Below are 15,295 nucleotides of genomic sequence, written 5' to 3'. Positions count from 1 at the left end.
TCAGCCATATTTCTCTCTAACTAAAGTGGAAATCAAGGTTGGGAACAAGGATTTTACATTTATGGGACAACTACAAACCTTGAATTCTTAATACGATACCCTCAATTTAGTGTTTATGCATAATACATGTTATCAATAGCTTTTTTTAACAAATTCTTTATGCAAAAGTGTTTAAAAAAATGTTTCCTATCCATTTAGGTATATATCTTTAGCGTATCTTAGTGTATCTCCGATACGATGTGATATCCTTCGATACGTATCTTAATTTTGGCCGATCGATGCGGCAACCGATACCGATACTTTAATCCTTGACTGGTAGTATCTCAAATTGATCAAGTTTTCAGTTCAAGGGTTGAAGTTCAAATAAGTAGGTTCCTTCAGTAGTCTTCTTTCCCCCCTCATTCCCTCTTCTGACTACCCTTTCTTTCTTAATTTAGGATTTTAATTTTAGTCGTTACATTATTGCTTTCCCTTTCTCTAAGGTTCATGGCTAGTGTATTTGTTGGCTTTGCCCCTCCTAGCCATAAAACCATCATTTTATTGTTTTTATTTTAATTGTCTCCTTTTCCCTAAAGCCAAGTAAAGTAACCCTTGTAATAGTGACTCTCTGGTCAAGTAGGGAAGCTCATATTATGATGCATCCCTCGGACTAAGTAGAGAAACCTACTTGTGAGCCTCTCTCTAGCTTTATCCCCTTTCTTTTACTTTATTTTTATTTCAACATTTTTTTTCCTTCATTGCTTTTTAATTGCGTGTGTTGTTTATTTTCAGTTATTTATTTATTTAATTTTAATTGCGTGGTTTGCGTATTTAAATTTTTAGATGACGAATGGTTAGGACGTTATTTTAGATACACATGTTTAGGACGGTAGTTAGAATTAGATCACAACCATTAATCGGTTCACTTTCGCATTATTAAAAGAAGCAAAAAATAAAGGGGCTGCTCTTTATGTTTGACTCATAGCTACACTGATCTGTACACTTGCGGTTACATTTTAAATTTCAAACATATCCCTTTTTTTTTTTGGATACCTAGGGTGTCCGGATCTTTGATCCGACTAATCTCTGGGGTCACTATGATATCGCTTACATCGGACCGGGTCAGTCCGAGACGGAAACTCTCGTGCGGTAGCCCTAAGAAGTTAGTTGCAGCGGCGAATGTTTGATCACAAAACCTCGCTTCCTGAGGCGGAGTACCATGTCCCCTCCAAGCCAACTGTGCTAATCCCTTGGGGGTTAATCTTATATCCTTGATTAATGCAAATAATAGAATAATAGGTTATCTATTACACATGTAATCCCTGATGATATTTTTGAACAAAATTTGCGGGCCAATGATGGCCTAATATTCCCCCAACCCACTGCAAAGGGTACAAATTCTGTGTTGTGACCATGGGCATCAAATGAAACTTCTGGTCATGGAATAGAAATGTCTTACTTCTTGAGGCATTTTCCGTTGCATCAAAAAGTAGTAAAACCATGTACAATGAGTCACTGTAAAATGGTCAAAGAAGATAATAAGCGTTATGACCAATATGGTCCTCTTTTCATGAGTTAATTTTTATTAGTTACAAAATGTGAGTTAATTTTTATTAGTTACAAAATGTGATAATTAGGTTTTCATGAAATAGCTCTTACAAGCAAATTTTGAAGTTGTTGCTGCCACCCAAGCTGAAATGTCCGTATTATGTTTTCTTCTACATCTTGTATCAGTGTTAAAAAAAAATTACTAAATTATCTTTATGTGTATAACAGAGTGATAATAAGTAGAAGCTTTTGGATTATTGGGTACATTTAAAAAATAATCTTTTGCAAAAAAACTCACTGTGGATAATTTTTGCGTTCACTTGATGAATGGTGAAAGATGATTCATGTATCCAGGAGCAGGGTCCCTACATCTCCATGTTCGGATCCTTCGTGGTGTAACTAGTAAATATTACCACGTGGCAGATTATAAGTGCCCAACTTTGGTTAACATGTTTTTCACAACATTGCATTGTCATGTGCTTAATTTGAGCCCAATCTTATATTTCCACATGCTGTTATTGTTGTTTTAAATGTTGAAGAGTCAATTCCTTGTGGAACTATTTTAGCAGTTGACACCTGGTAAAATAAACAAAAAGAAAATGTGTTGTGTCATTTGGTTGGGATAAATTTGACATGTGACCTATCCATAGAGTTCCCTATCTATTAACCGTTGAAATTCCAAATATTCTTCTTAATGTGGCATAAAGTAGTGGGCCTGTAGAAATGGGCTCTCACCGTTGGCGTGTAGGAACCCTTTTACCATTTCGTTATTTGACAATTTCCATTTAATATTTACTTGTTTGCTTCCTTCTTAATATTGTATCATTAAAAGGCGCTGGTGTGTTACTTGATGTCTTCATTTGTGAATATTGCTAACTATGATCAATATGATCAAAATCAAGTATTCGTTGAATTTGTCATGTTTGTGTTTGTTGTAGGTCCGGGAGCTGGTTCTCTCTCATAACCTTAATCTCATCATTGAACCTGGGAGATCACTTATTGCCAACACTTGTTGCATAGTTAACCGAGTGATTGGGGTCAAAACAAATGGAACAAAAAATTTTATTGTTATTGATGGAAGCATGTCAGAACTTATCCGACCAAGTCTTTATGGTGCTTATCAGGTAAGTAGCTACTCTATTGTCAATGTGATTTTGTAGTTGTGGCTTTATCTGATTTTATTTACTAAGCCAATATATAATTGCCTTCTCAGGGAAGTTCCACCTCTTTTTTCCTATATCCAACTATAAGGAATTATATAAATGTCAGATGACAACAACTGAGTTTCACCATTATAATACATAGGTCAAATGTCAAATATGTTAAAGCACTATATGACATATGGTAGCTTGTAGGTTACCGGGTTGAATTGTGATGTGGCAACCAGTATTTACTGTCATGTACATATCATAATAGCAACAGCACCAATTGGGTTTGGCCTTAAAACCAATATGGAAGTCATATTCAATACCTTTCCCTCCTAAATTATTGCTTGTAATTTCCTATGTCAATGAGATGAGAGAATTAGGACCCTTCTGCTTTGTTCATTCTGTGGTAGATTCCTGGTACCATTGCTTGATTATTCTTGAATAAGTAGTGTTTCGGTGTTACCTTTACTTCCTTGGAATTCTGTATTCTACAGAAATTTTGACTCTGGTAAATTAAGGTCTTTATTTATTAATTTTGTATCCGGTATTTTTAATCCCTAAATTGGGTTGCTTTTAGATTGGTATTGATTAAGTGAACTTGTTTGTTGGCCATTTGTTATAGCACATAGAGTTGGTTTCTCCCTCACCACCTGATGCAGAGATTTCCACATTTGATGTGGTGGGCCCTGTCTGTGAGTCTGCAGATTTCTTGGGAAAGGACAGAGAGCTCCCTACTCCTGCTAAGGTGACGCTTAATGATTTTAATTTTAATTTTTCTCCCATGGCTTGCTGCTCACCAGAAGCTTTTACTTTTTCAGGGAACTGGTTTGGTAGTTCATGATGCAGGAGCATATTGCATGAGCATGGCATCAACATACAATCTCAAGATGCGACCACCTGAGTATTGGGTACTCTCTCTCTCTCTCTCTCTCCCCTCTGGCCCTGGATACCTTTGCATCAATTATGATGTTTTGAGGGTCTAAACACACACATACATGAAACGCAGACACACACAAGCACACATTTAAAGGAAATAGAAGACCCTGTTGGTGAACTTATCTTTGCTCATGGGACTATTTACTAATCGGGCATTGCTCTTAATATAGCTAGTGCTGTTTGGACTTTGAAAAAGGAAGTGGGGGGTGGGGGGGGGGGGTGTTAAGGAATGTCTATTTGAATGAGATATTCACGGGAAACTCATGTCCAAGTCTTGCTACCCTTCTGCTGCATCCAACCTGTGACTTGACCAGAATATCTCTCCATAAGAATCTGTGTGAAGCTGTTAAGTTAGTGGACCAAAGGGGAGGGCTCCGCACTGCCTGAAAAATCTCCTAGCAGAGGAAACACATCATCCCTCAGTGGTGGCTGCCCTTCTAGGTCCAGGATTCCCTAGTGAGCTCCATCAGACTTGAGTTTAACAAATCCCTGGGCTGTGAGAGTTAGACATGATCATCTGTCAGTTTGTTTGAAAACTGTGGCTAGCTGGCTGCTTAACTGAAATGTACAATTCGTCTATATTTGATACATCTTCCCATGGCTGAAACGGGTCCAGGACCACATCAACAAAACATGGTAGATCCCATCTGTTTTTGATTAGCTTTTCTATGATTTGTAACATAATGCCGTATATCCATGTCTCTATATACCAAATAATTTACAGAATTCTAAATGAATTGCAATTCTGCACGACATTTTCCTTCTTATGAATACTGCAGCGAAATAACGCATGCCACAGTTTGCTTGGGAGTAGATTTGGCTGAGTTAACTTACAATTGACTCTTTCTGTAGACTTGGTAGAGTTGATATCGACCTATGTGACTCGTACTACTTGGGTCAAGTCTCCTGAGTTGAACGAGTCAAATGAAATGACTTGACTTGTGTCTTTCAAAAGACACTTCGAACTGAAGCAATCTGTAACACAAGGGGTAGGTTTATTGTTATGCCAGCATATTTTTTTAGTTGTATTTATGGAAATTAATTATTTATTTATTTATAGAAATCACTTATTTAGTGACCCTCGAAACTGCACCAATTATTAGAAATAAAAACGAGTGTCATGGTCAGTATGACACCGAACACTCACGTTTTGCCACAATTTAATATAAATAAAACCCTCTTCTTTAGTCGCCAAGCTATAATAAATGTTTCTGCTGGAACCTTCATGCTTTGTAAATTAAACCGTGTGTGATGCAAATCGAGACTTGTTTGTGATTCCTGTTAATTCCTGTTGATGTCACGAATGATTTACAGTCCTTTGTTTTGTAGGTCGAAGAAGATGGAACTGTGGCCAAAATCAGGCATGCAGAGACTTTTGAGGACCATTTGAGATATTTTGAGGGCCTTTGATCAAATATTTATGTTCAACTTTTGATTGGGACCGTTGCTCTCGTGAAGTATATGCATGACGCGTCTGTTCCCATGCATGTATTACGATGTAGTCTAGCTGAACATACAGTTTATTAGATTTTAGGGAAAATGAATCGTGTCCGGAAAGTGGCCATGTGCCAACCCCTGGCCAATTAGAATGCACATGCAGGCATTGACCAAGAGGGGTGTAATGGTCATTTTGCATCTTCCTATGCCTTGGTGCGGCACATATGCTCAGACAAAGAATGCATTCTTTTTTTCTTTTTTTGTTGTTTTTATTTGGATTCATGCAGCTAATCCCATTAAGTTGGAATAAGGCTGATTTTTTTTTTTTTTGTAGAGATAACCTTGAAAAGAGAATCCTAAGAGTTATATCAGAAGCTTTATTTGATTCTGACTAAATTGAAAATCTACCTTTTAGTCAATGATTTGTGAGGGTGTCATCACCCTAAAAAAAAAAATGAAAAAGAAAGAGAGAAGGTTGTTAAATGATATAATTACCCCATGGAATGTGATATATTTATACCTCCTCTTATGTTAAGAAATCTTATATCCGTCATAAAAATAAATATAGAATAGTACCGACTCCCATCAAATTCAGACGTCTCAAGTTAATTCCACAATGTAGGACATAAAAACTCCTTGGATTTGTAGGTCTCTTCCTATTGATTTGATGGTTATGTCTTGTCCCGATTCGTTTCATGTTATTAAATCTAAAATACAAGACGTACACCCTGTAAAACTTTTAGTGAGGACATTTATCGATGCCGTTGGCCTGAAGGATATCAGTTGTCTCAGAACCCACATTGCTAGCACAATCTGATGGCCCATGCCCCATCTTCTTCATTTGAGTGTAGCAGCTCACTATCTTCTGGTCTAATTCATAATAGTAAACCATCTTCTTCAGGGGTTTCATATCCTAATCAATGAAATGCAGCTACAGGTTCAGCCCAAATGAGATATCAAGGGACTTGAAAGGATAATTACAAAGAGAAGCACTTTACAATCAAATGCATGTTAACAAATAAGCAACTTCAACAAATTAATAAACCAAAATTTATACTAAATCGAACAAGAAAGCCTGTAGCAACTATCTAGTTGTCAATCTTTTCAGGATGAGTGATTCAACGTGCAGTAAGAGATTAGAGATGAAGCAATAATCACAGTATTAAGGCTCCATGATAGCTATTTAGATTTGGCAATAAGCACAGCGTTAAGGCTCCAGGGTAACTAATTATCCTTGTTGACACGTGATCGAGGAAATTTTACATGATATCCATCAATTAGGGCTGCACATGGATGGCCTGGGATGGGCCAGCCCAAGCGGGTGAGCATGATATTTCTCAGCCAACCTGAAATTAAGATATCCAATTAAGATGAACAGTGGGGTTCATCATGTTTCAAGGAATTTCATTGATATAGATTTCTAGTTTAGGTTTTACTGGCTTAAGATTTCACGTCTTAAGTTTTCAGATGCGGCTCGCAACCACCTGGTATTTTCTGGTGTTTTCAGGCTAAAGATTTCGCATAAATGGAACGTCCTGTTTAACTAACATTTTCCAATGATCTCCTTCGTTCTCTAGCATCTCTCTACTTTGTTTCAGGATATGAGAGAAAGGTGTTGATTGACATACAATAAACAGTTCTCGCCATAAAATAAAATAAAGACAACAAACAATAAACAGTGGAAAATGTGCTGCCCTGCAACCACACTCGACCTATTATACATCACATAAATTAATGCAAATATTTTTTTGGTCTACCGGAACAGGGATATCTCCGGACTGCACTAATGCTATCTAAAAAACCAAATTATGAATCTCAAATGCAAGCAAGCCTGATGATCAAATTTGTGATAAAATCTGAGACACAAGAAGCAACTGCGTTGTTAAGATAAGAAATCAAATCAGCGGAAGGAGTGGGAAAAAAGATTAGAAGAAATCAGGTTTGTGATACCAATCCTATAAGCCCTGCTCAACAGCACCAAAACCCAAAAAAAAAAGGTATATTTTTTATTCAAATCATCTCTATAATTGATGGTGTGTATTACATATATAAAAACATATCCAATTTGCCACGACCATATCAACCTACTGATAACCTCTCTAATTAGGGGGAAAATTCCAGAAATACTAAAAAAAAAAAAATAGGGAAAAAAGTTCCACAAATGGTAATTCATGAAGAAGAGTTTGGAATGCATTCAAACCAAGTGGAGCTTAGAGAATCATGTGATTGATAGCAATTATTCTACAATACATGGCAGTTAACTGGTACCTAGCTATCCAAGAAAAGAACATTAAGACTAGGTAAATTAGCATACCTTGCAGTCGAAGCTTTGGTTTGTTGATTCCAAGTATACAGTGCTATGTGGGGGCCCTTGATCCCCATCTTCCCTTGGTCTAAAGCTGATCATCAGACTACAATCCTTTGCAGTTGCAGCTATCAAATAATCCTTCACAATCTTCAGGCTTTCTTCCAATGAAATAGAATGCAGAGATAAATAGATGCGTGAGTGTTCGCCGTCGCCCAAATCTCTACATACCTTGCAAGGCTGAGAAATAATGTTGTAGTATGCATGAATAGCCCCTTCTATGTCAAGCAGATCAAGCTTCTATGCTTCCAAAAGCCTGTCCAACACTCTGGATCTGAAAATTGCCTCTGATACAAGCTGTAGAAAACTTGCCGTACGCAGGCCATTGTCTGCTTGGAAAAGATCCTCAATTGAATCTTCAAATGCCTCTTTAGTATTGTACGTCCCACCGCCCAAGTCCCCAAAAATCAAAGAACCATTCTGGAATATGTGAAAATTGTTCTGTGGTGTGGTAAAGAAAGCCTCGATAGCCTTTTGTATTCTGTCACTGGATCCAGAGAACAGATCTAGAGGATCATACCCACTAATCCGTGAAATCTGAGAACAAAATTATATGCCAAAGTTTCAAGCCCTATAAATACAATTTGATTGTTGATGATTGAGACTCATCTTAAATATTAAATTAAAAAGGGGCAATAACCCAGTGCAGTCCTGCTTTTGCAGGGTCCCAGGAGGGGTGGACTGGAACTGGTCCTAACCTTCAGCATTTTTAGCCTAAAGTGCCGCCCTCAGACTTGAATCGGCATCTACATGCCGGCAGCCCAAGCTTCTACAATCACACAATTGATGGCCCTACCTCAAATCTTAAATGACCAAATCAAATATGAATTGTGCAATTTATTCAAAAGAGATCCCTCCACAGGCGTATAATTGTTGATGACACGAAAATCAGATTTTTTTTTTTTTGGGTATTAGATTTGTTTTTATGAGTTAGGAAAAATTGATTCAGACAAGTTATTTCGATAAAAGAAGGGCTGGTATACAAAACTGCCCCAAGTTCCCCAGTTTAGTCTCCCACGTTGCTTTTAGGCTTAGGAATCATGAAAATTCCATGCTCCCATGTGTCATGATATCACAACACTTTGAATGTTGGTATTCTATGTAGTTTGCAACTACCAATAAAAAATCCATGGAATGCTATAAAGGAGTGATCAATTGCATAATATTCTATGACAAGACAAAAGAGGTTGGTCTTTTCTTGTAATGTTCCTAAGCAGCTCTTAATACTACATTGAGCAATATCAGTAATTTCATTAAATTTATCATGATATGATTCTAAAGCAATTGAATTCGTAGTTAATACAAGCTAAAAACAAAAGCACAGCATAGCATAGCATACTGGATTTCATATCCAGAATTCCAGATACTAGCAAAAGGGTAATTATGGTTTAGCATTGACATCCATATCTGTACTAGAAATAAAGAGCCATATCTCCTTTTTCTATTTCTAGCTTCCACATCCATATACTTATCTAGGCATCTTAGCATTGCTTATTAGGAATAGAGCACCTTGCCATTCATAATACAATCCAAATAAATTACAATAGTTTGGTTTATAATTAAAGAATGTCAAGGATGGGAAATCACCTCCCCCTGATGAAGCTTCAGGACTTGGTGCATTCTGAAACGATTTATACACCTTTTAATAGCATTACCTGCCGCTACAAATCTTGAACATGGAATAAATCCACATTTGGGCTGTGGTTCCTCAAGATGAAAACAGAAACACAGGAGGACAAGTTAAGGCACAATTAAAGGAATAAGTTTGTCACAAAAAAAAAAAAAAAAATGCTGCAGCAGAAGCTATCAAGAACAATAATTAAAGACATTCATTGCTGAAAAGCACCTTTTTTTCTACTGATATGCACGGACTCTCTTTAAGAGGACCTGAAATGAAAAGACTATAATCAGGCCACTTCTAACACTACACCAAAATTACTTGAAATAAATGACATTCTCTTGAAATACTGACAAAACCATTTCTAAGACCATTGCACATAGAGAGGTCAAAAAGAGGCTAACTATGGTAGCAACGTCTTTTGAAACAAGTGCACTTAAGGTACAACCCACTTTTGTGTCAGGTGCAAGGCAAGTCACGTACCTAAGTATACAGGCACAATTATATATATATATATATATATTGCCACAACGCCGGAGAGCAGATTCCTGTCCACAACCTCAAACCTCCTACCTGTGGACCCCACCCGCGTTGGTGGGAAACTGCACTCTAGGGTCGTAGAAAATCCTCTTCCATATATATATATATATATATATAAATTAATTAATCAAAGCTTAAAATAATACTACATAACTACAATGAACATGACAATTAAAAATACCAACATCAGCATATTAGCACAGTTGGTTTAATGTGACAACCCGAGGTTCTTCCCCAACAAGGCAGAAGCCTTGCAGCCTTTGGCTGGGGAAAAAAAAGAGGGGGGGGGGAGATGAAGAAAAATAATAGATACCAGGTTGTGTTCGAGGAAGGAGAGAAGCAAATAGAAAGAAAAAGTAAAGGCGGAGCTGAAAGAAGAAGAACAAGAAGACCTACTTGGTTTGTTTCGGGAATAATGGGGGAAGGGTGTTGGGTAAAGTAGAGTTGGATGCTGGAGAGGGAGAAGAAGAAAAAAGAAAAGCAGATTGAGCTGGTTGCCGAAAAAGAAAAAAAGAAGTCTGGAGATTATATTCTGGCCTTTTTCTCTTGTTTCCTACTTTCTTCTTTGAGGGTTTAGGGCACAAGCCAAGGCGTCAAACAAAGCAGAACTGAGCCAGTCTCCCCAATACATAGCATGATTACAAGACCACCTTTTCATACCAATTTAAAATCATTTCCAGTACAGGGGAAAAAAAAAACCTAAGAAGGCAAGGTTGTCCAAGGCCTAATTCACTGAGGTGCCCCATTATTGTGCCTTGCACCTAATTGGAGGCTCACAAAAGTGTAGACAGGTGCTTGCCTTTGTGAATATGTGCCTTGGATTGAGTCAAGGCACAGCGGCTTTACCAGGAGGTCCAGGACACACATCACAACTCGGGCACGCCTTTATCATGCCACAAAAATGGTCTTACAGAATCCATACATAGATCCCGATATCCACAAGATTGCAGCTGACTGGACTACTTTGACAAGGCACCCTCGTATGAAACTTAAACCCAAAAGTGGAATAGGTGCATTATTCATCTATGGACAAAATCACTCTCTTCCCCCATTATTAAGGAATATATTACCATCCAATCTTAATCAATCCATCCATTCCTACTCCTCATATTACTAAAGCAGGACCTCATGTATTCTGTTTGGTTCGGCTAATCTTAAAATCTAGCACATCATTTTGGAAATCCCAGCCCTGTCATCGCTGAAGACATTAGCTTAGGAAGTTTGTCATACAAAGGAGAAGAAATGTGAATCATGTGATCCTTCTCACCCATATTCTTAATTCATCAATATAGCAACTTGAAACAATTTTTTCCCCTGAAACACACCAAATAATCCTTCAATGGGTCCTATACTGTTCACTTGTGTGTCAATGAACCCTCTACATGCTTTCTGTGATTCACTAAATACAATAAGAGGTTCTTTATTATTCCCTTCAAACTTTTCCATCAACTGCCTAATTAGATTCAGTCATAGATATGCCTAGCACGAAACAAACTGGTTTATTTGCACTTCTTCTACTGCTAATGATATTTTCACAAGTTAACCGTAAAAAAAATAAAACAATAATTAAAAGAATAAATAAATAAAAGGTCAATAATCTAGTGCAAGTTCTGCTACTGAAGGTCCCAGGGGAGGTGGATTGAATTCAGTCCTAAACTTTGTCATTTTATGCATGGAGTGACCACTCTCAAAATTGAAGGCATATCTTCATGCTGACGACCTAAGCTTCTACTGTCGCACCAAACAATGGTTCCTCGTCAAAAATAAATCTTCTTGCTGCTTTGGTTTCATGGGAACATCAGAAGAAACAGAAAGCGACAAACTAACACAATGGCTATAACGGTAACAGCTATTTATTATACGTGAAATAGCTCCAATAAATTTTGTTTTTAGTAGTACTACTCCCACGGTCCCACGATGACCATCCTCTTTGGAAAACAAGAAGTTTAAATAAAAGTGGATAAGGCATTAAAAGTCCCTTGGTTTTTTCAAATTGTCATTACATAACTTGGGAGAAAATGCATTTTAAATTGGATAATAAATAAAAGGTTTAATGTGGTAAATTTCCTAAAAAACCTATTAATTAATTTGCATGATGGACAAACAATTTGGAACAGACAAAAAAGGGAAGGACTGCCTTTGCAGGACACAGGGAGTAATATTTTTTATACTGCAAAAACCTGCTTACAGAAAGAACAATCTTACTTTCAAGTTTTCACATAATGATTTAGCTCAATGGGAGGGAGTTCTTTTCTTTCCCACCCACTTTATTTCATTCAACATATTTATCACACTGGATCCTGCCAAACCTCATCTCTGATGGGATGCTTTAATTGTAAACAAGAAAAAAGATATAACAAAGCGCAGCAATTTAGAATGCACTATTGTAGGTGCTACCGAGCTATCAGCAGCTGGATAGGAATCTGAGGAACATTACTGTATATACCTGCAGGTAAGGATGCCAACTAAATTACAACCTGACAGCTGACAGCTTAATAGCACCTTAGATGTTCTTTTTGAATCATTTTCTGTAAGAAAAATTTCAAACCTACATGGGATGCTGACCTTTGCATCCCTACCTGTGTAAAATTGCTAGTAAGTTCACACAAGTGAAATTCTGTGAGAATAATTATGTTCAAAAGGAGACAGATACTCTGCAAAATTAACATTAGTGATGATGTTTACCTTGAGGAAAAACTCAATAATCAGAAATAAGAAGAGCTGAATCACACAGGGTATTAACCTTGGCAGCATCTACTTGCCAAACAGGGCGCTGACAGCGAACGTTGTTTTCAACAGACTCCAAGAATTTCCTAGACACAAGGACATGGACCTGCCATTTTCAGAGGAAGTCCAGTTTAAAGATCTTTTCCATCTAATGTAACATTGGCCAAGCTCCATTATATACTAACAAACTACATGAAAAATGAATCAATCCAGATAAATCATCTAGCTAGCCAATTGGTAACAGCCAAATGTCATACCTTGACAGAAATATTCCTAATTGTCCAATTCATGCCATTTATTGCATACTGTTAGAACCACTGCTGTCAGTTTCCATTTGCCCCTCCCCCTCCCCCACCCCCAACCCCCCCCCCCCCCCCCCAAAGAAAAAAAAAAGAAAAAAGAAATACATGATGGCTGATGAAATACATGGGTCAATAAATGAACAGCTTGAATAGATGCAAATGCAATCAAGCATATGATGTGCCACAAATATATAAAAACAAATATCCAGGACAAACATAAACAGGGAAAAAAAAAAAAAAAAGGAAAGTCATAACCAGTCTTCTTGATAAAACAGGTAGAAGGCAAATGAATATGCAAAAGAAAAAAAAAAGGGATTAAGGATGCAGTTCACCAAGCATGCAATCTATGAGTAAAGAAACTGGGAAGAAATCTATTTGACCAGCAAAGGAAAAATATTTATTAGATATAAATAGTCAAGGTGTACAACCATTTTTCACTTCTAGGTGCTACACAGAAAATAAAAGATGCCCAAATCTATAAACAACTTAAAAACATATAGAGAAGCTTTCCAAGAGAGAATCAAGGACTGCCATAGATTCCCCAAGTCAGATATGTAAAAATTCACAAACCCCTTCAACCAACAAGTCAAATCAACCAAGAAGAAGCCACCAAATCACATAAGTCATTATAGCTTCTCAACTTGCCTTCAAGAAAGAATGAAACCATCTTCAATATTATCTCTAGTTAATTTTGTAGGGATATAAGGAAAAAACCATGCTTTATTCATTTTGTTCACGTTTGGGTTAAAGGGGTATTTTTGGTATTTGGTTTCTAATGGACTTGTTTGGGCTCCAATTGTAGTCTTGTACATTTTTGTAACATCAGTTTTAGGTGAGGGGCACACAATTAGCTCATAACTAATAAGTTAAACTTTATCTCCAACCAGATCAGAAATCAAGTACAGCTTTAGACATTCAGATTTATCAAGAGGCTGGCTGCTATCATGCACCAAGCACAAGCAAAGGGTTTGGTATGTCTTTACCTATTACAAATCAAGTCACTTCCTAACTCAGAATAAAAGTCATAAAGTTCAACAAATTTGGAAAGGGAAAACCATTATATATGATGGTTATTCAAATTGATCAAATCACAGATTTTTAAAATTCAGTTGACCCGCTTCCTGTTCTCCCTAGAAGGCTAAAGCATATCAATTATGCCTACAAAAATAACATACCCCAGCATCAACATATTCAGAGAATAGGAAGGGTCTCATAACATAAAGCACAAATAGTTGCCGAACAGCTTCCGTTGAAGTGGATGACACAAGGTCACTGGTATCTTTCCAAAGAAGGCATTCAAGCGTGGACAAAACTGAGGTATCAGAGGTACACTGGGAACTGTTCTGGGGAGCCTTCTGTAAGCGTATCACTTTTCCAATCTGTATCCATCAAACCAAAGATGGATTAAACAAAATAGAAATGGATACGAGATCCAAATCAAAGCATATTTGTACAAAGAACCACAGGAAATGAGTAAAACCACTTCAATACAATAAATCGTTGACAGCAAAAAAGGCCATAAAGAACTCACAACAAATTGGAAATTTTAGAATTGATGCAGCAATGAAGAAATGGTTTTGACTTTCAAAGATAAAATTTGATATGATATAGATCATAGATGCATAACTGCAGACACCTAATTTTGCCATGGTCTCACCTGACACAGGTTAATGACGAAAAATGCATACCCGAGAGCAAAAGGCTGTGATAGTTACATAGATGCATTAAGGCTTATATCATCCTCAAAACATTTATTTATAAAGCATAAGAGTTTTTAGCCAACTGACCTTTTATATTCAAAATTACTCAATATCCCCTTTGCCTCTTATGATCCAATTGCACTAAAATAGGCATAACTTTCAAAGAAAATACATTCTTCGTGAAATAAAATGCATTAGAAATGTAATTTAAAGACCTTCAATGAGGATTCAAAGAAAATATATTCTTTGTGAAATAAAATGCATTAGAAATGTAATTTAAAGACCTTCAATGAGGACCCAATCTCTTATATTTGATTTCAATGATGCTTAAAAATAAGTTGGTTTTTATTGTAGCTGTTGTAGAGAGGCAAAGGTACAATGCATGAGGAAGCCAGCTAGAGATGTCAAAACCCTGCTACTGAAGGAGAGTCATCAGCTTTCCCTTGTGTATATTTTTCTCCTTCAATTAATGTGGTCATTAGAAATCCACAACTAAAGTTATTGCTTGATTTTGGATTCTCAAATCGATATCCTCAAAGGTAAGCATAGATTCAACTCTCTTATTTTCAGCCATGGGGTGGAATTCTAAAGGATTTTCATATAAACTGGAGTCAGTTGTGCTATTGTGCATGCTTATTTTTAATTTGGCATCTTCAATACTTCTCATTTAGTTTTTAATCACAGAGATTCATTGGACTGAGATGGAGTACTATATATATATATATATACATATGATTTATACATCCATTTTTTTATTATTTTTTCTCATTTATATGATTTCATGCTTGATTATCTTAGTTTAAAATTATGATTTTGTTCATAATCTAGGATACATTGACAGTCTAAACTATAGGTGATGCATGTTAGTGTGGAGCTTTAACAAAGAAGCAAGATCTTTTTATTAGGATTTTTGAACGAAAGCCACATAGAGGCTAAGCAAAGGGACAAATCCCAACAAAACCAAAAATACAACCATCAAATTGGGGGGGGGGGGG

General features: G+C 36.8%; 1 protein-coding gene and 1 pseudogene across 1 annotated transcript in view; one reads left to right on the top strand and one right to left on the bottom strand.

The window, feature by feature from the left end:
• LOC122075119 (diaminopimelate decarboxylase 2, chloroplastic-like) overlaps positions 1–5,305 on the top strand; it is a 21,288-nt gene extending 15,983 nt beyond the window's left edge. The window contains exons 5-8 of the mRNA XM_042640029.1: positions 2,466–2,651; positions 3,298–3,420; positions 3,494–3,583; positions 4,941–5,305. Coding sequence (XP_042495963.1) covers positions 2,466–2,651; positions 3,298–3,420; positions 3,494–3,583; positions 4,941–5,021 — 480 coding nt within the window. The 3' untranslated portion in view covers positions 5,022–5,305. The remainder of the gene's footprint in view (positions 1–2,465; positions 2,652–3,297; positions 3,421–3,493; positions 3,584–4,940) is intronic.
• A 308-nt stretch (positions 5,306–5,613) lies between these two features.
• The window catches only part of LOC122075120, an 11,596-nt pseudogene continuing 1,914 nt past the window's right edge, over positions 5,614–15,295 (bottom strand).

Source organism: Macadamia integrifolia, chromosome 4 (genome assembly GCF_013358625.1).
Source record: "Macadamia integrifolia cultivar HAES 741 chromosome 4, SCU_Mint_v3, whole genome shotgun sequence".
Taxonomy (NCBI): domain Eukaryota; kingdom Viridiplantae; phylum Streptophyta; class Magnoliopsida; order Proteales; family Proteaceae; genus Macadamia; species Macadamia integrifolia.
This window is presented reverse-complemented; position numbering and strand designations above follow the sequence as displayed.